The 19,069-nt window shown below is 46.9% G+C and overlaps 1 protein-coding gene across 3 annotated transcripts in view; it reads right to left on the minus strand.

The window, feature by feature from the left end:
* Positions 1-608: 608 nt before the first annotated feature.
* The window catches only part of LOC135921213 (uncharacterized), a 38,425-nt gene continuing 19,964 nt past the window's right edge, over positions 609-19,069 (minus strand). For all 3 annotated transcript variants that reach the window (XM_065455527.1, XM_065455528.1, XM_065455529.1), the window contains exon 3: positions 609-2,903. In XM_065455527.1, coding sequence (XP_065311599.1) covers positions 705-2,903 — 2,199 coding nt within the window. In that variant the 3' untranslated portion in view covers positions 609-704. The remainder of the gene's footprint in view (positions 2,904-19,069) is intronic.

Consider the following 19,069-nt stretch of genomic DNA (forward strand, 5'->3'; position numbering starts at 1 on the left):
GTGTTACTAGAGAAGTGTGATAGTTCAGCAGCATATAAACACGGCGACACAATCAAAGTAAGAAATGATCTGGCCACGTGTATAGGCTGCCTAAAAGCGAAGCTTTCTTATTGGATGACGAAGAACTGCCGAGTGGAAGTTATCGGTCCTTACCTTCGCACTGGCCCTGGAAGCTCTGCGCACCAGTCCCCTTGCTAATGCACGAGGAAAAGATGCATCAAACTAAATATAATCTAATAAAAAACCGCAGCATTCCTCCTTCAGCAGAATCGTAAAGACCGGTGCCTACTTTCATTGGTTTGTCTCCCTCAACACAAGGGTAAGTGTTGTTATTAGTTATATTCGAACAGAAACAAATATTCGGCAATGGCTAATGGTGAATTCTCATTCATCAGCGTGAAAACAACGGAAGACACACAAGTAGAAGGACACAGGACGAGTGCTGTACGGTGCCTACTTTCATTGGTTTGTCTCCTTCAACACAAGGGTAAGTGTTGTTATTAGTTATATTCGAACAGAAACAAATATTCTGCAATTGCTAAGGGTGAATTCTCATTCATCAGCGTGAAAACAACGGAAGACACACAAGTAGAAGGACACAGGATGAGTGCTGTGGAGACCACTTCTTTATAATTGTCCTTAGTGAGCGCAAAGTGCATGACAGTCTCACCGCGTACACAAAAGTAACTAAAAACAAAGTCGTTTTAAAGTGTTGTCGAAGCGCACACACGCTTCTTAACCTGGTTCAAGCACTGCAGGTACAGTTCTTCGAACTCGGCACGTGGGTTTCTTTCCGGATTCGGGTCGGGCACGGAGTCGTACTGTAGGCGCAAGCGGCGTAGGGAGTGCCTCATCGAGTGGTACATTTCTAGGAGGCGGTTGGTCCGACGCGATGTGCAACCTACATTGGGACAGCAGGAACCCTGGTCGTCGCAGAAGCGCAACTTGTGGTACGCGTACGCCGCCTGCGCTGCCAGTTTCTTCTGCAGGATGACGTCGAGCGTGTCGCGCAGAGCCATCTCATTTGTTCGCAGCGTTGACCGAACGATGACATCAGTCATCCCCTCGTTCACTTCCTCGTGGTCACGGAAGTGGCGCACGGTCACAAGGCTCTTGCTTGTGAACACTACATCTGGCAACATGTTTTTAAACTCCGAGGGCACGCGTTCGCCGTCGGACTTGTGGACATCGAGTTGCAGGAGGCTCATGTTATTCATTAGGGCAGTGCGGAAGGCCACGGACACCATTCCTCCGAGGTACCAGCGCCCGAATGCGAAGAAGGTAATAGAGTTGGAGCTCGCAAGACCTTCGAGTAATGCTAACGAGGACTCCTGAGTTGTTTCATAAATTACGGCCACCTTGTGAAGCGCCGTACTGAGCTCGAAGAGTGAAGAGAGGCAGCGGGCCCCATCCGTGGTGATCACTCCCGGAGCGTGAATATGCAAGGTGTCCAGAGTACTGTGGAACTCGGGCAGGATTTTAAGGAAATTGCCGACATCTTCGGGCCAGGCGTCTTCGGCGCTGAAATAAAGCTTCCGCAGTGAAAGACAGCACTCGAGGCGCTCGGCGAGAAGCGGAACCTCATCGTCTCTCCACACGAAGGTCACGCGGTTGACAAGCCCCTGTCGCACAATGCTATCATACACAGACGCCCGTACAGATGGCGTGTCACTCACTAGACCAAAACACAACTCTCTCAGAGAACCGTTCTCTTTTAGACCGTCCAAAATGAGAAGGACATCGGTGCAAGTCAAATCGCACTCGTGCAAATACAATCGATCGAGTGTGCAATTACGACACAGTGCATCGCTGAGCGCTTTCGCAGCCTGGCTGTCATGAAGCGTAGAACCTGAAAGGTCCAAAACTTCCAGTCTTCTATTGTTCCGGACAAGTTTAGAAAGTGCGTCACAGAAGTCCTCGTAAGCCGCGTTATGATTCATGTTGACCGCCACTTTGAGACACCTTAAGCTTTGGTTCACCGCAAGCGACGATGCCAGCGACCGAAAAGATTCCACTTCTGAAACTGGGTGGCCTAACTCTAGCTCCTGCAACATTTCATTTCGGGCGAGCTGCTTGAAAAATTCGGTCATGTTACACGCAACAGTTAGGTTGAGCCACCGCACGGTCGTTTGAAGCAGTATAGTGACGATCTCCTCACACTCGCTTTGTTCACCCGCTGCCGCCTCGAACTCGAGTCGTTCGAGTGCCTTGAGGACCTTCAACCCGCTGAAGAAGTTAGCAGTAGCTGTGGAGTCAACAGTCACTCTACGAAGGACCAGAACGGAGAGGTGCGGATTCCTCCCGAGGAGAGCACAAAGGCCGTCGCACTCGCGTTCGCCGAGATGGAGCGCTGACACGTGGAATACCTGCAGGTGTCTAGTGCGATGGAGAGCATCAAGCACGTGACAATTCCAAGCACCTGCAGGTTCTGAATCGTCTGCGTGTACGCTAACGTAGCCTTCGTGGAAAAGCAGCAGCCTGTAGAAAATGGAAATATGGCGTGGAACTATGACGCCGGCGCTGAGGGTGGCCGACGTGATACAACGGTGCTGGTAGAGCAACCAGAGGACAATACACAGAGAAAGCAACGTGCTCTCAGGGTCGACACTAACGCGTCCTGGGACACGCAGCGTACGCAGGGTCAGGCCTGCGGGACTCCCCAGCAGCTCTTGACCATGATTATTCAGGAATTCATTCCAAGCATTCTGGTAGCAGTGCATCCAACAACGGCCATCGTGTGGGTAGGTGCAGGGCCGTGACATGTCCACGCCCAATGAGGAAAAGAACGTCTCTGCGGGTTGGAGGATCTCCAGAACAGCTTCTGCGCTCGCAAAATGCAGTGGCACTTCATGATGCAGATGTCTGGCGAACTCGAGAAGCGTCCACTCTGTTGCTGAGCAGGACTGCAAGAAAGCAATAAAATCCTTAGTACGAGCATTGGCCATTCTGTAATTGTTTTGTGAGGTTCAAACCGCTTTGTCTCCTGAAACTAATTTAAACTACAAAGTTGATGCGAGTCACATGACACTGATTGAACTTTAAATAACACTTCCAAACTACAAGCTCGAATTAACCACGCTACAAAAGATATTTCTATGCGAAGCTTCAACACGCTCCCAATACAAAAATACTTTATTCATTTATTTATTCATTTATTCAAAAACACCCCCAAAGGCTCTCCTTACGAGGGTATAACATAAGGGGGGGGGGGGGGCGATCACAAGCACTTGTCATAGATTATGTATCATACTAAAAAACCGATGGCTTGAACCAACCGACTGAGCTACCTTTCCGGGCAACATTGAAGTTTTAATTATATTCGAGTGCTGATTGCCGTGTTATAGTTTATTAACGAAGCTTCCCGTCAAGACTAAATATTTTAAGGCAGTTTGTCGTGTGCGTATCATGGACACGCATGCATATATCGCCTTCCGTTTCCCTACCACGGTTGCGCTTTAAAACCACGGCGCTGAAATATTGCTTTCCTCTCCTTCAACTACTACACGCAGAGACAAAGCAACAGCGCGCGCATGCGATCCCATAGATGAGATGAATACATATATATAGATATGTATCAGTCATAGCTCTCGTAGTATAGCCTTCTGAGCCGTTTCCTTTTTTTTTCTTTTTTTTTCTTTGGAAGAAGTCCTATTAGGGTTATTATAATTACACGAAGGTATTTTGCCCTCGCCAGCAGCAGTACTTGAGATAGCTATTCTGGCGGCTAGCTTCCCACGCTATGCGTGCCGCCCTCGCACCTGTTTAAGCTTTTCCTAGACGCTAGAGCTATACTATTGCCGCGCAACCTTGAGCGATCGGAAAGCGCGTTTTCCACTCTTGGCCGGCGGAGAGGGGAGGCTTCGTTCCGGCCGCGAAGTTCTCCACATCTCTGTCAGGTGCCTGGTGGTGGTTTCGTGCTGACGACGTCCTCTCGGTGAGCGCATACTTCCCCCCCCTCATCTTTTAAGAGGTTCAATACATACAAGCATTTGTCTCGCAAACCAGATTTATTTCAAGGGAATTTTCGACGTCTCAATAATTTCTCTCGGCGTATTCGAGTGCTGATTGCCGTGCTATAGTTTGTTAACGAAGCTTTCCCTCAAGTCAAAATATTTTAAGGCAGTTTTCCTAGTCTCTAAAGCCGCTCGAGTTCACGCTGCTCCTCTGGCGGTCATTTTTCCAAGAAATTATGCCTTCCAACCACTCCAAAAATCGACTGTCGCGGACAACATCAGTCCCTTTCCACATAAGTATGAGGCTCGGAGCAGGAGCTATGGCGCTTGAATGTAACCGGTGGCTTGACGAACCAACCGACTGAGCTACCTTTCCGGGCAACATTGAAGGGTCACGAGTTCAAATCACATATTATGTTCCTTTTTTTCTTTTATTTTAATGTCTTTTCCTTCATTTTATTACTGTACGGAAACCCTCCTAAAAAAAATATATATCCTCAATTATGTGTGGCCACATGTGCAGGTCATAAATACCAGGTTCTCTAGCCGAGTGCCATCCAGGTGGTATAACCGAGCTCAGATTCGTCCACTTTGACTGATCAAATAGGGCACCACTGTAGGTTAAATGAGGCGTACAACTCCTGCGGGACCCGCCGTGGTTGCTCAGTGGTTATGGTGTTAGAGTGCTGAGCACGAGGTCGCGGGATCGGACCCCGGCCACGGCGGCCGCATTTCGATGGGGGCGAAATGCGAAAACACCCGTGTACTTAGAGTTAGGTGCACGTTAAAGTACTCCAGGTGGTCGAAATTTTCGGAGTCCTCCACTACGGCGTGCATAATCAGAAAGTGGTTTTCTCACGTAAAACGCCATAATTTAATTTTTAATATAACTCCTGCGGGGACGGTAGAGTATCCGTCTCCAGTGCAAGAGGACCGTGAAAAAATCCCGGTGCCGCGCAATTCTACACCGGAAAATAAAAAAAAACGTGTGTTGAGAAAATTGCACAAACAGGCCTGGAGTGCGGCCTGATCCCGGTGACCAGAACCGGTAACGCACTCTCTCCCCAGAGCAGGATTGGCCACCCTGGTGCAGTACTTGGCCACAACCTCCTATATGAATACAACAATCAAACCCCGGCACTCAGTCCCCAGCAGCCGCGAAGCAACTGACCACGGCGGCGGTCAGATCTGTGACGCTGCAGAGGGTGCTAAGAATACCTGGCTCCGGACAGGCCGCCATTGGAATCTGAACCTGGCAACGTTTAACGTTAGAACGCTATCTAGTGAGGCGAGTCTAGCAGTGTTATTGGAGGAATTAGAGGGTAGCAAATGGGATATAATAGGGCTCAGTGAGGTTAAGAGGACAAAAGAAGCATATACAGTGCTAAAAAGCGGGCATGTACCATGTTACCGGGGCTTAGCGGAGAGACGAGAACTAGGAGTCGGATTCCTGATTAATAAGGAAATAGCTGGTAACATACGGGAATTCTATAGCATTAACGAGAGGGTGGCAGGTCTTGTTGTGAAACTTAATAAGATGTACAAATTGAAGGTGGTACAAGTCTGTGCCCCTACATGCAGTCATGATGACCAGGAAGTCGAAAGCTTTTATGAAGACGTAGAATCGGCGATGGGTAAAGTCAAAACAAAATACACTATACTGATGGGCGACTTCAATGCCAGGGTAGGCAAGAAGCAGGCTGGAGACAAGTCAGTCGGGGAATATGGCATAGGCTCTAGGAATAGCAGAGGAAAATTATTAGTAGAGTTTGCAGAACAGAATAATATGCGGATAATGAATACCTTTTTCCGCAAGCGGGTTAGACGAAAATGGACGTGGAGGAGCCCGAATGGTGAGACTAGAAATGAAATCGACTTCATACTCTGCGCGAACCCTGGCATCATACAAGATGTAGACGTGCTCGGCAAGGTACGCTGCAGTTACCATAGGATGGTAAGAACTCGAATCAGCCTAGACTTGAGCAGGGAACGGAAGAAACTGGTACACAAGAAGCCAATCAATGAGTTAGCGGTAAGAGGGAACCTACAGGAATTCCGGATCAAGCTACAGAACAGGTATTCGGCTTTAACTCAGGAAGAGGACCTTAGTGTTGTAGCAATGAACGACAATCTCATGGGCATCATTAAGGAGTGCGCAATAGAAGTCGGTAACGCCGTTAGACAGGAAACGAGTAAGCTATCGCAAGAGACGTAAGATCTGATCAAGAAACGCCAATGTATGAAAGCCTCTAACCCTACAGCTAGAATAGAACTGGCAGAACTTTCTAAGCTAATCAACAAGCGTAAGACAGCGGACATCAGGAACTATAATATGGATAGAATTGAACAGGCTCTCAGGAACGGAGGAAGCCTAAAAACAGTGAAGAAAAAACTAGGAATAGGCAAGAATCAGATGTGTGCGTAAAGAGACAAAGCCGGCAATATCGTTACTAATATGGATGAGATAGTTCAAGTGGCTGAGGAGTTCTGTAGAGATTTATACAGTACCAGTGGCACCCATTACGATAGTGGAAGAGAGAATAGCCTAGAGGAATTCGAAATCCCACAGGTAACGCCAGAAGAAGTAAAGAAAGCCTTAGGAGCTATGCAAAAGGGGAAGGCAGCTGGGGAGGATCAGGTAACAGCAGATTTGTTGAAGGATGGTGGTCAGATTGTTCTAGAGAAACTGGCCACCCTGTATACGCAATGCATCATAACCTCGAGCGTACCGGAATCTTGGAAGAACGCTAACATAATCCTAATCCATAAGAAAGGGGACGCCAAAGACTCGAAAAATAATAGGCCGACCAGCTTACTGTCCGTTGCCTACAAAGTATTTACTAAGGTAATCGCAAATAGAATCAGGAACACCTTAGCCTTCTGTCAACCAAAGGACCAGGCAGGATTCCGTAAAGGCTACTCAACAATAGACCATATTCACACTATCAATCAAGTGATAGAGAAATGTGCAGAATATAACCAACCCTTATATATAGCTTTCATTGATTACGAGAAAGCGTTTGACTCAGTCGAAACCTCAGCAGTCATGGAGGCATTACGGAATCAGGGTGTAGATGAGCCATATGTAAAAATACTGGAAGATATCTATAGCGGCTCCACAGCCACCGTAGTCCTCCACAAAGAAAGCAACAAAATCCCTATAAAGAAAGGCGTCATGCAGGGAGATACGATATCTCCAATGCTATTCACGGCATGTTTAGAGGAGGTATTCAGAGGCCTGGAGTGGGAAGAATTGGGCATAAAAGTTGATGGTCAGTACCTCAGCAACTGGAGATTCGCTGATGACATTGCCTTGCTTAGTAACTCAGGAGACCAATTGCAATGCATGCTCACTGACCTGGAGAGGCAAAGCAGAAGGGCGGGTCTGAAAATTAATCTGCGGAAAACTAAAGTATTGTTTAACAGTGTCGGAAGAGAACAGCAGTTTACGATAGGTAGCGAAGCACTGGAAGTGGTAAGGGAATACATCTACTTAGGGCAGGTAGTGACCACGGATCCGGATCATGAGGCTGAAATAGCCAGAAGAATAAGAATGGGTTGGGGTGCGTTTGGCAGGCATTCTCAAATCATGAACAGCAGGTTGCCACTATCCCTCAAAAGGAAAGTGTATAACCGCTGTGTGTTACCAGTACTCACATATGCGGCAGAAACCTGGAGGCGTACGAAAAGGGTTCTGCTGAAATTGAGGATGACGCAACGAGCTATGGAAAGAAGAATGATGGGTGTAACGTTAAGGGATAAGAAAAGAGCAGATTGGGTGAGGCAACAAACGCGGGTAAACGACATCTTAGTTGAAATCAAGGAAAAGAAATGGGCATGGGCCGGACATGTAATGAGGAGGGAAGATAACCGATGGTCACTGAGGGTTGCGAACTGGATTCCAAGGGAAGGGAAGCGTAGCAGGGGGCGGCAGAAAGATAGGTGGGCGGATGACATTAAGACGTTTGCAGGGACAACATGGCCGCAATTAGTACACGACCGGGGTAGTTGGACAAGTATGGGAGAGGCCTTTGCCCTGCAGTGGGCGTAACTAGGCTGATGATGAATGAAAACCTAAGAAAACAACAAAAGTAATAATAGAGTGAAACATAGCTAATATACAAGATAATTAAGGCACAATTATTACAGAGAAAACATTAGTACATAATGTTAACGGCCAGCTGCAGTGCAAGTTTGCCAACCAGTTACAATGGCGGCAACATTGCGGCGCTGTTAAGAACGGCCAGCTGCAGTGCAAGTTTGTCACCCAGGTACAACTGGGTGACAGAAACATTCCGGGAGCGTCGCCGCAAACTTCTAGCCACAGCGTGACTAAATTGACTTTGTGTCGGGCATCCCCCACTCTCCGTCGCTTCAGCTAGGATGCGTTCGATCAAGCAGCCTTTGTGCTGAAACCACTACCAACCTCTAGCCTCATCGCCGTTGTGACGGAATGAGTTCGGCGGGCCAACTTTTGTTCCCAAACTCCCCAACGCGCTACCCGGAATGGCTCCGGCTTCTCTGACGTCGGCTCCGGACATTCAAACGTGTGTGCATTTGTGTGTGTAGACCGTCCTGCGGGGAGGCGGCTAGTTTGCGATGACGAAACGAACGTTCACATCACCTTGTATCGGGAGAGGACCAAGTGTTTAAAAACCGCTGTTGTGCGGCTGCTCAGGTGACTCTCTCAAGCAGTCATGTTAGACTGATGTACTGTCTCAAACAGTCATTTTAGACATATAAATACTGTAAATAAACCCATATTCCTCGTTCTCGATGAGAAGCAGTCCTTCCCTTCATCAACGTCCTCAGCGTGGATAAGTTGGACGACGGCATGGGCCAGCTACCTTCTAATTCATGCCCGACTCCAATCTTGACAACGGATCACGAGCGATGGGATTGAGCCCCCAATGCTGACAATATTAGAACATAAGGCAACTGCAATGAAACTCGAACAGCAACAAACATCGGAAACACTGTAAAAGTCCCTTAATAATAATAATAATAATAATAATAATAATAATAATAATAATAATAATAATAATAATAATAATAATAATAATAACAATAACAACAATAACAACAATAATAATAATAATAACAATAATAATATTAGTAATAATAATAGTTGACAAGTAGTGAGCGAATTAAATCTTGAAACTTTGTCAAGTCTGGTTCCGTGGCAATGTCTGATGGTAAGGCGTTCCATTCAGTTACTGTGCGCGGTAAGAACGAATATGCACAATGGAATGACTGGCAGTTGATGTGTTTGACTTTGTATGGATGGTTCCGACATGAAAAGGTAACTAGTGATGGCTGAAAGAAATCGTCATGAAGTGATGCATGGTGTAAAACTTATGGAAAAGTGATAGGCGAGAAACTTTGTGGTGAAGTGCTAAGTTGTCCAACTCAGCTTTATTCTTTAACGAGGTGACGCTGGTGTAACGTGAATAATCTGAAAGAATAAATCACGCAGCACGGTTTTGCAAGGCTTCGATGTTAGTGGTGATATAAGTTTGTTCGGGATCCCAAATTGCAAAACAGGTATTCTAGTTTAGGACGGATTAATGTTGTGTACGGTAGTTTTTTACCATGCATTTGGGCTTCCTTTAAGTTATGTTTAACAAGTCCGAGCGCACGGTTTGAAGAGGCAAGGGTAAGGTTAATATGACTATTCCATGATAAGTTTGAAGATTGATGCCAAGGTATTTGTAAGTTGTGGCGAGTTCCACAGCGTTGTTATCAAAGGAGTAGGTGATTGGAATTCGTGGCCTACAGGTGAAAGACATGAGTTTAGTTTTGGAAATATTTAATGGCATTAACCAATTAGAAGACCATGCACTTATTGCCTCCAGGTCAGCTTGTAGTAAGTGGCTATCAGTGTTACTTGTTAAAAATCGATAAAGTACCCAACCATCTGCAAATAGAAAATTGAAATCTGCATTTTGTATGACACGCAACAGGGTAAATCATTAATATAGATTAGAAAGAGTAAAGGTCGAAGTACGCTGCCTTGTGGAACTCCAGACGTAACATCAGCATAACTTCAGCTGGAATTGTTAACTCATGTAAACTGATTTCTAGGTGAGAAAATCATTTACGTAATTTGCATAGTTCAGTTGTCACTTTGTGCATTTGATTAATGCGATGCTACAGGCGTGGCGGTGACAAGTAATTAGGGTATCATGAAAAGCAGCAGTTTCGCCCGACAGATGAAGCATCGATTGCGATAGCAAATTTGTAGACAGCTGTACCAAATAAGGATAGCAGCTTTATCGGATGTATAAGCTCTTGAAAATTCGTTTACTAACTAAATTAACAAGCATGGTGTCACGTGCATACAGGTAAACAAACACATCTGACTATTAGCGCACACACTTGATGTCAAAACGCGGGCGTGAGAAAGAGCGGTAGCAGCAGCAGCAGCGAGCAAATTGACCTTCATGCTGCATCTCACTCCAACGCGAACTAAGCGGCGAGAACACAGTGGACACGAAGCTATTAGCCCTGGGTGCCCCTAGGCTCGGTACTCATGGCACTTCGCTTTCAAGACAGGGGCCGCGCTCAGCCGTGCCACACGCAGCCATCTCCGAAGCAGAACTTCGCGGTGACCAACGGCAACACCGATGCCTCAACATTTTCACGTGTCGCCGTGCCAGGCAATGAGCAGAGTTAATTCTTCCGAGTAACGCCTGGGACCGCTGGTATCGCGGCGCGCAGACGCGCAATCATGGGGCTATTTTCGTATTTCATGCATTTTCTTTATAACACGGAAAAAATAATTCGGCCAGACATAGCACACTGAAAACAACTGAATCGGTTGTTATGAAAAATGATTTTCTATCAAAATTCGCGCCCTCAATTCTATAATTGAAATTTCGGTATATAATCATCTAATTATCGGTAGTTCTATGATACAGAAATTCCTCCAGGTGCCGTACATCCCTGTTGACAGAATACCACCAACTGCGTCCTCATATATTCCATATTTTATTGTTGAGAGTTTGGCGCAACCTGTGTAATAGCAACATATACTATATACGGGCATGCCGCGCAACGCATCTGCCTCTACGTTATAATTCGTCTGCTTTCCTTACAGGTGAGAAATATATTGAAATTACCATCAAGATGTATACGACTTATAGTCAGAAGAAAGGGTAAAACAAGGAGGTTAACCAGAGGGGAGGATCCGGTTTGCTACCCTATGATGAGGAGAGAGGACAGGTAAAGTGACAAGGAAGTAGAGAGAGAGAAAGAAAGGGAGCACAGATACACAATCACATTCGGTCACTGTCACCACATACTATCACCGCACAGCACTTTAGCACTTGTAGCACTCTAAACATCAGCTCTGGCTACAACCGTTTGTCCGATTCTGTTGTCCTTAAAAACTGCAACAGTGCCCTTGCCGCCCTCCGCTGCGATGGCTTGTGATGTCTATCTGATGTATATGAGAAAATATGCGGATCCCGTGCACTGTGGGAATCGAAGTAAGCGAAGCATTCTATGTTATTTGCTTTGACTGACAATAATTAGATGGGATGTTGACGGTGAATGTGTAATTTCTTCAACGTTTAATCCAACACGGAAGTGGCGAGTTGATGTTAAGCGTTACCTTGCGTGCACCACTGCTCATCGTCTGCGTAGTACAGAGAACACACAGGGAGACGTGTTTGTTTGAGGCGTTGTTGTGAGCGATGCTTCATAACCTCTGACAGGGTTGATCATTATCGTTGCCTCACATGGGACATCGCATCATGGAAACTTTAATCGAATTATGAGGCTCTAGGTGTCAAAACCACGATGGGGTTATGAGGCACGCCGTAGTGGCGGACTCTGCATTAATTTTGATACCTTGGCGTTCTTGAACATGCACCTAAATCTAAGTGTACCACCGCTTTTGTATTTCGCTCCCGTCGAAATGCGGCTGCCAGGGTCGGGATCGAACTACCGACCTCAAGCAATGCCATAGTCGTCAAGCTACCATGGCGGGATCAGAAGTGTTGATTTGACGCGCAAGCGCTTCCGTAGCGTCGCATAGACCATGCGGCGTTTTAATGTGGCTTTGCATGTGTACCCTCTGCATCTATTGTCCGCTTGACTAATTTGCATGGTGTTTATATATTCAGAAATATCAGAAGCGTACCGTACCTTGAGCTTGACCACCACCGCTGTTTCCTTGCCTTCCCACATTATCTCCCGCTCTCTCCCCCTGTATGGGAACTGCGAAAGTTGCAAGGCTCTCATTTTACTCGTTTCGCCACTGCCCGTCGGTTCTACCCCCTCATTCTCTGCCTCCTCTCTCCCTCCTCTCTACAGTTCAATCCACGGCCCCTCTGGACTTGTACGTTAGCAGACAGGTAAGCGCTGCAGTTTCTGCAATGCTTTTGAGAGGGTCACGATAATTACAGCTTTCAAGAGGCTAATGTAGTGAATCCCAGGGAGCTCCAGAGGGCATTGTGCACATACGGCGTGACGAGAAAGTCCAAACGAGTTTCTCGCATCAACTTTACTCTGCCGCACTCCAACCATGTAAATGCACCTCCCCCCCCCCCCCCGAACCATCCCCAACGCGGCGTAAGCAGCAGCAGCAGCAGAAAAATTCGAAAATCTAGAAGCGAAATCGTTAACAATGCAAGGCCCGAAATCCATGGCATGGACATGTAACCCCATAACTAACTATTCTGTGAACCAGGCCATAGAATAAACTTGTGCGTTATTCTTACCCGGCCAAAAATAAGCCTTAACATCCTGTGCACCAGATCACAGCCATTGTAATAAACCGTTGTAATAAGCTCCTTGCCACTCCGTGCTCCGTGGTGATGTGATTGCGAGCTCGAGGTTCTTCCACGTTATTCGGTTCAAACCCGCCAAAATTTTCGTTTTCGTTTTAAGGCTGTAATAAACTTGCGCATTTGTTTATACTTTCTGGATCGCAGGTGTCGTAATCTCTTGTTTCGAAACGCGTTCGTGTGCTCCGTTTTTTGGGCGCTATACAATAAAAGTGAGATAAGAGTTTCTCTTTTGGAGAACTCTAATAGGCAATGGCCAACTACGAGACATGGTATAAAACGCTCAATTTCGGATGGGCAAGTCGCAAATTAAACTAGTGTTCTGATCACTTCTTCTGATCAATGAAAATCGGCTGCAGTACATGCTTAGCGAATACATTGGGGCAGAATTCTGCGATAGCTATTCATGTATGCGAATAGCATTGTCAATATAGGTAAAATGAAGATTAGATTTGGTTAGGGGTTGCGTGTGGTCTGGCTGCGCGCGATCATTCTCATGATGGGAATGATCGCGAATAGGCGCGGTGGTCTCCGTCACAGTTAGACACCCGCACTTCGGCAACCCACTGTGCTGAGGAATGGTTTTTATATGAGATTTTGCACAAGTAGCATGCCCTCAGTAGCTCTGAGGCCCATGCCCAAAGGCTGACACTTGAAGTATCGGCACGGATTGGCAATGTATGGCCATACGCGAAGTTTGCAATAACTGGTCTCTGTTGAATCAGGGAGTTCACTTGTACCAAACGTAATTATCGCATGTTTTGTTCGAATTTCCTTGTCGTGCCTGAACCTAATTCGTTGCACCTTTATCACAATTTGGTCTTGCCATCTATCCAATAGCTCGCTTTCACTGAGTTCAAGGAGGTCGTCATCAGAAATGACAACACGCACATTGTTCATTGACCGGTGGGGGCACACAGAGAAAGGAATACCACCACGCGCAACAAGTTTTGTCAGTTTGCTGTATTGAAGCTTGTCCAGAAGGTCGCCGCTTCCCGCCTTAGTTACTTCGTAACCAGAGCCGATTGCTTCTGTCAGACATATTGCGACAAAAATTGGGGATAGTTTACGGACTGCCTTGGTTTCATGTTGACTTGGGAAATATTTCTCTTGGTTTCACAAGAAAGTTGATGGTTTCATCGATGCGCTCCCTCTTCAGGGAGTGATGAGGGAGTGGGGGGAAGCTAGAAGCTATATATAGCATTACTGTAGCCGGTAGGATAGCCCGCCGCCCAGTTGTGAAGAGGGAGCGAACGTCACAGGTTTAGAATTATTCTATTCTGCATATGCCAGCGGTACGTTCTAACTATAACCTAATTGTTAAAGATGGGATGGGTTTACTTACAACATTTGCAAGGCCAACAGGCAGCGGCCCAGCTCCTCGCGGACACCTCTACTTTCTCTTCGTTCGGCTGTGTCGTGCAGCGTGACAGCTTCTCCGGGGATGGACGAAGCTCTCCGAGCGAGTTATGCAGCCGGATGGTGGCACAGTTTGAGTCGGGCAACGTGCCCAACTTGCGTTTTACGTGACCGCCAGTTGTGCGAAGTCACTCTTGTGATGACGTATGTCACGTCACTCAAGCGTTTCAGTATGACGCATCGGGTGGTGTATCGTGACAGAAATTATGTGTACAGCCCGTTTTTTGTACAAGTGTCCAAAGCCAAAGTCCACAGGAGCAAATGTGACTGTATGTCGAGCGTCATAACGAGCCTTGGCACGATCTTGAGAGGAGAGAGTCCGGAGGCGGGCGAGCCGATGGGCTTCTTCGGTACGACTTAAAGTCTGGAATATAGAAGGGTCATCGGGTGGAGACCAAGGGACGATCGCGTCGATAAAGCTTTGGGAGTTGCTAGCATACGGAACAAAGAAAGGCGCATAACCAGTTACTTTATGCTTGGCAGTATTGTAAGCGTACGTAACAAAAAGTAAAACAGAATCCCAATTTTTGTGATTTGTGGATTGTGTGAGTTATGGCAGGCATATTGGTCAGGGTATGATTTATGCGTTCAGTGAGGCCATTTGTTTGCGGGTGGTAAGGGGTCGAGTGCCGGTAATCAAATCTACAAAGGCGTAGTACGTCTTCAACAACGTCCGCAGTAAACTGCCGTTCACGATCACTAATCACAACGCGTGGAGCACTGGGACGGAGAATCACCGAGTACAGCAGGAAAGGTGAAGCGTCAGCTGCTGTAGCCAAAGCAAGTGCCGCCGTCTCAGTATGCAGGGCCAAATAGTCCACACACACAATCTAGCGACGTCCGGTAGCAGACTTAGCGAAGTGACGCAGCAAGTCGACAACTATTTTCAAATGGCAAGGTCGGCGGCTTAACTGGCTGCAGGGTACCAGCAGAAGACGTCGTTAACTGTTTATGGCGTTGGCGAATTGCACAGCTGGAAGCGTACTGTTTCGCCATCTTCCAGAGCTTGGGCCAATGCAAACGTTGGCGCAGTCGGTGGAGTGTCAAGGTGGCCTGACGCCAAGGTGGCCTGACGCGATATTATGGTGCATGGCCTGAAGGATCATAGGCCTCAATGTCTGGGGACCCACGAGAAGAAGTGAAGTGCCGTCAGCAGAATAATAATTCTTATACAATAGGCGAGCCCCATGCGGGTGAGCAAGCGGCGTCAGGTGGGTACAGTAATAGAGCAGCAACTTCCAGGTTTGTTTTATGCGGACGGTATTGTGTTGCTAGCTAACAATTGAATTGAATTATGGGGTTTTACGCGCCAAAACCACTTTCTGATTATGAGGCACGCCGTAGTGGAGGACTCCGGAAATTTCGACCACCAGGGATTCTTTAACGTGCACCTGAATCTAAGTACACGGGTGTTTTCGCATTTCGCCCCCATCGAAATGCGGCCGCCGTGGCCGGGATTCGATCCCGCGACCTCGTGCTCAGCAGCCTAACACCATAGCCACTGAGCAACCACAGCGGGTTGCTAGCTAACAAGCAAACTGATTTGCAACGTCTGGCTCATATCTGTGGACAGGGAGGTGAGAGTTTACGATTAAAATTTAGCGTTAAACAATGTAGTTTTATGGTATTCAATTAAAACAGTGAACACACAGTGCTAATACAGGACCTGGAAATACCTCGGATAAAACAGTATAAATATTTTGGTGTATGAATAAGTAAAGACGATATAGATCTGGAGAGATAGGAAAAATAATTGTAGAGAAAGGGAAGAGAGATGCGACCGTAATGAAACACCGAGCGCTATGGGGACACAATAGGTACGAGGTGCTCCAGGGTATGTGGAAAGGTGCAATTGTTCCAGGACTTCCTTTTGGAAACGCGGTTGTTTGCTTGAAGTCAGGGGTACAATCAGGACTAGGTGGCAACCAAATGTCAGTGAAACCAAAGCCACGGGAAGACTACAATTGAAGCTGTGCAGGGTGAAATGGGCTGGACAAGTTTTGAAGGGAAGCTTAGGGTAAAATAGATTTTAAACAATGACTTAGGGAGATGGAAGAGAATAAACGGGTTGCTAAAGTGCTCAAGTACTTGAGCGGTGGAGGAAAATGACTAGGAAGCTTACCAGCAAATATGAGACCGTCATAGCAAATAACATGACTAAAAAGACGTAAAACGCAAAGTCAGAGAAGCTGAGACAATCTCATGGATGGCGGCAATGGAAAAGAAACCTGCTTTGAGTAACTACCTAAGAGCAAAAAACGAAATCAGGAAAGAAAAACGTTATGATAGCTCAAATGGAAGCTCTTTAGTTTTCGAAGCGAGATCATGATGCAATAAAGCGCGTACTTATAAAGCGCGGTGCAACAAGGAGGAAGAAACGTGCGCATGCTGCGGTAAAGCTACGGAAACGATGGAACATGTTTTGTTAGAATGTGAAGATACTTGCCCAGCTTTCGGTTTAGGCTCCTCTGGCCTACTTGAAGTCCTTCGGTTCCGTGATAGCAGGCCGAAAGTAAACATTGGCGCGATAGAGATTAGTAAGAGGCGATTGGAAGTTTGGCAGCATAAATATATGGATATCAAAGACAACCGAGGCGTACAAAAACGAAGTTCCCAATAGTGGTTAAGAAAGCTTGAAACTAGGAATTCATATTTTTTTTTGCTTTCTTTTTAAATATAGGTAAGACATTAGGCAAAATAATAACAAGAGCATCATGGCGCAACCCACCGCTCGATTTCAAGGGGGACGCTCATAGCCTTAATCCTTCCATCTATTCATGTCTCGGGGAGGCCTGCGGACACTCTTGTACTGTTGCCGCGGCTTGGATGAGGCGAGAAAAGAGTGTTTTTGTGCTGCTTTATATTCTTTTAGCGATTTGGAAATGACGGCTCAAGGAGTACCAGGGGGCAAAGTGCATGGTGCAGCCTGTTTTCTCTAAATGCGTTTTTTTTTTGGAGACATACATTCGCTACATTGGAGTACGTAGAAGATGAATGCGTCTGTTAAAGATCGTCATGTGCTTAAAGCACACTATACTTCGAAATTTGCGGGCTATACAGATATGCTTTACCACTTCGTGAGTCAGCTTCAAAGCAGTTTCGCCAGCTAGTATCGGCGCCTGCTTTCGTCTGTGCATTTCTCCGTCGCGATATGGCGTGATGCAACACGTAGCACGATCCGCCCACAGAAACCTCCCGCAATCGCCCGTGTACTGAGATTGAGGTGCACGTTAGAAAACCCTTAGTTGCCAAAATTATTTCAGAGCTCCGCGCTAGGGGGTACCTCATAAACGCATTGTTTTTCTGCACTTGGAACCAGAGTTTTGCATAGCGATAGCGAATATATGGACACTCCAGGCGGTGACATTGACATTTCCTCTCAGTTTCGCTGAACGCCAGCGCCGCATCCGAATGCGGTAACAGCGCAAACGCTCTGCTCGAGCAGCATGCGCACGTCACAAAGAAACGCAGTCGAGCGCACGCTGACGCTAACTGAATCGATCAAACTCAGCATTGAGCATGCTCGCTTCTCGTGATGCCAAAGCTATGCTCGAATTACACACAACGCTTCGCGCTCGCCTGCGAGTCTTCCAACGTTTCCTTTCCCGGCTCCCTCCGTCTTGCCGCGGGGGCGAGAATTGTTACACACACACTTGTAAGGGCAAGACGAGTAGCACTGGGCAGTGAGGGCACTGGAAGCGGCCGGGAGTCCAGTCTGAGCGTCGTCACCACTGCGACCGCTCCGGACTGGAGCTACAGGTGCTTACGTAAAGCTCGTATGTATGTGTGTGTGCGCACGCGCGCGTGGAGGAATGGGAAGTTCAGCGTACACGTGCGAGGTTTGTGCTGCCGATAACGCGGCGGTCCTTTTATCTCGATACAGTCGCTCCGGGCAAGGTGCGCGCCGCTTTGATAAATATTGCCGTTGGCGCCGTCACAAGGATTTTAGAGATGTCTTTTTTTTAATGCGCCACAAGACAAAAAATAATCGGAACATTTATATTTTGCTTAAGGCTCACTCGGACTCTCAGTCCCGAAAATTCTACTCGGCCACTCGCGGGTAAGTAAGTTTCAGTAAGTCTGAGCGAGTTTGCCGACCTATGCTAAACCCACTTTCCGTCTTCTTTGAACTCAGCGCTTTCGTTCGCAAGGTCGCGGTGGCAATACATTCAAATGAGGATAAAGTATGCCCTCTCCAGAATTCCTATCTCGAAATGGCATCGAGCCAGCTGGCTGGTGTGACCAATTTCCCTATGAAATTTTGCCGATGACAATTAGGATTGTAACGACTGGACTCGTTCCCGCACCAACTAGCCTATAACAGTAGATACTATTTGGTTTTGATAAGCTCCCGGAAGTGCGTGCAGGATTGAAAGAACACAAATTACTTGCGTAGACAAACAAAAATTGGAGGACGCTTAAGCTTTGCCTTTAAGAGTGGAACGCGACAGCATTCAAAGGTCCCTGAATGCTTCTCACGCTTACCGGCAACTGCAGCGTATGTAACCGTAATGTTTACTGGGAAACGCTCGCGGCAAACGCTATGCACGAAGGCGAGCTTTCAGGTAGAAACGCGACCTCTTGCGAGTGCCATTTCCAGGTATTGCAAGGAACTGGGCGCGCCTCTAAGTGGCCCTCGTGGTATACTCACGCGTCGGCGCGCGCAAATGGGGAACGCCGTTGCCGGTCTATGAATGGTACAAATGCTGGAAAAGGAGTTAGAGTTTCTGCGTAACACAAGTATGTTTTCTCCTATAGCCAAATTACAGTCCGACGCTATCATGTCTTTAGGCTGTGTCTAAGTCGTACTTCACGATTTTTCTGCGTATTTTAGCTTGAGAAATTCAATTACTTCAATAGCTTCCTTGCGCCACATGAAGGGCCTGGGTACGGGTGAATCAAAAA

This window comes from Dermacentor albipictus, unplaced genomic scaffold (genome assembly GCF_038994185.2).
Source record: "Dermacentor albipictus isolate Rhodes 1998 colony unplaced genomic scaffold, USDA_Dalb.pri_finalv2 scaffold_34, whole genome shotgun sequence".
Classification (NCBI taxonomy): domain Eukaryota; kingdom Metazoa; phylum Arthropoda; class Arachnida; order Ixodida; family Ixodidae; genus Dermacentor; species Dermacentor albipictus.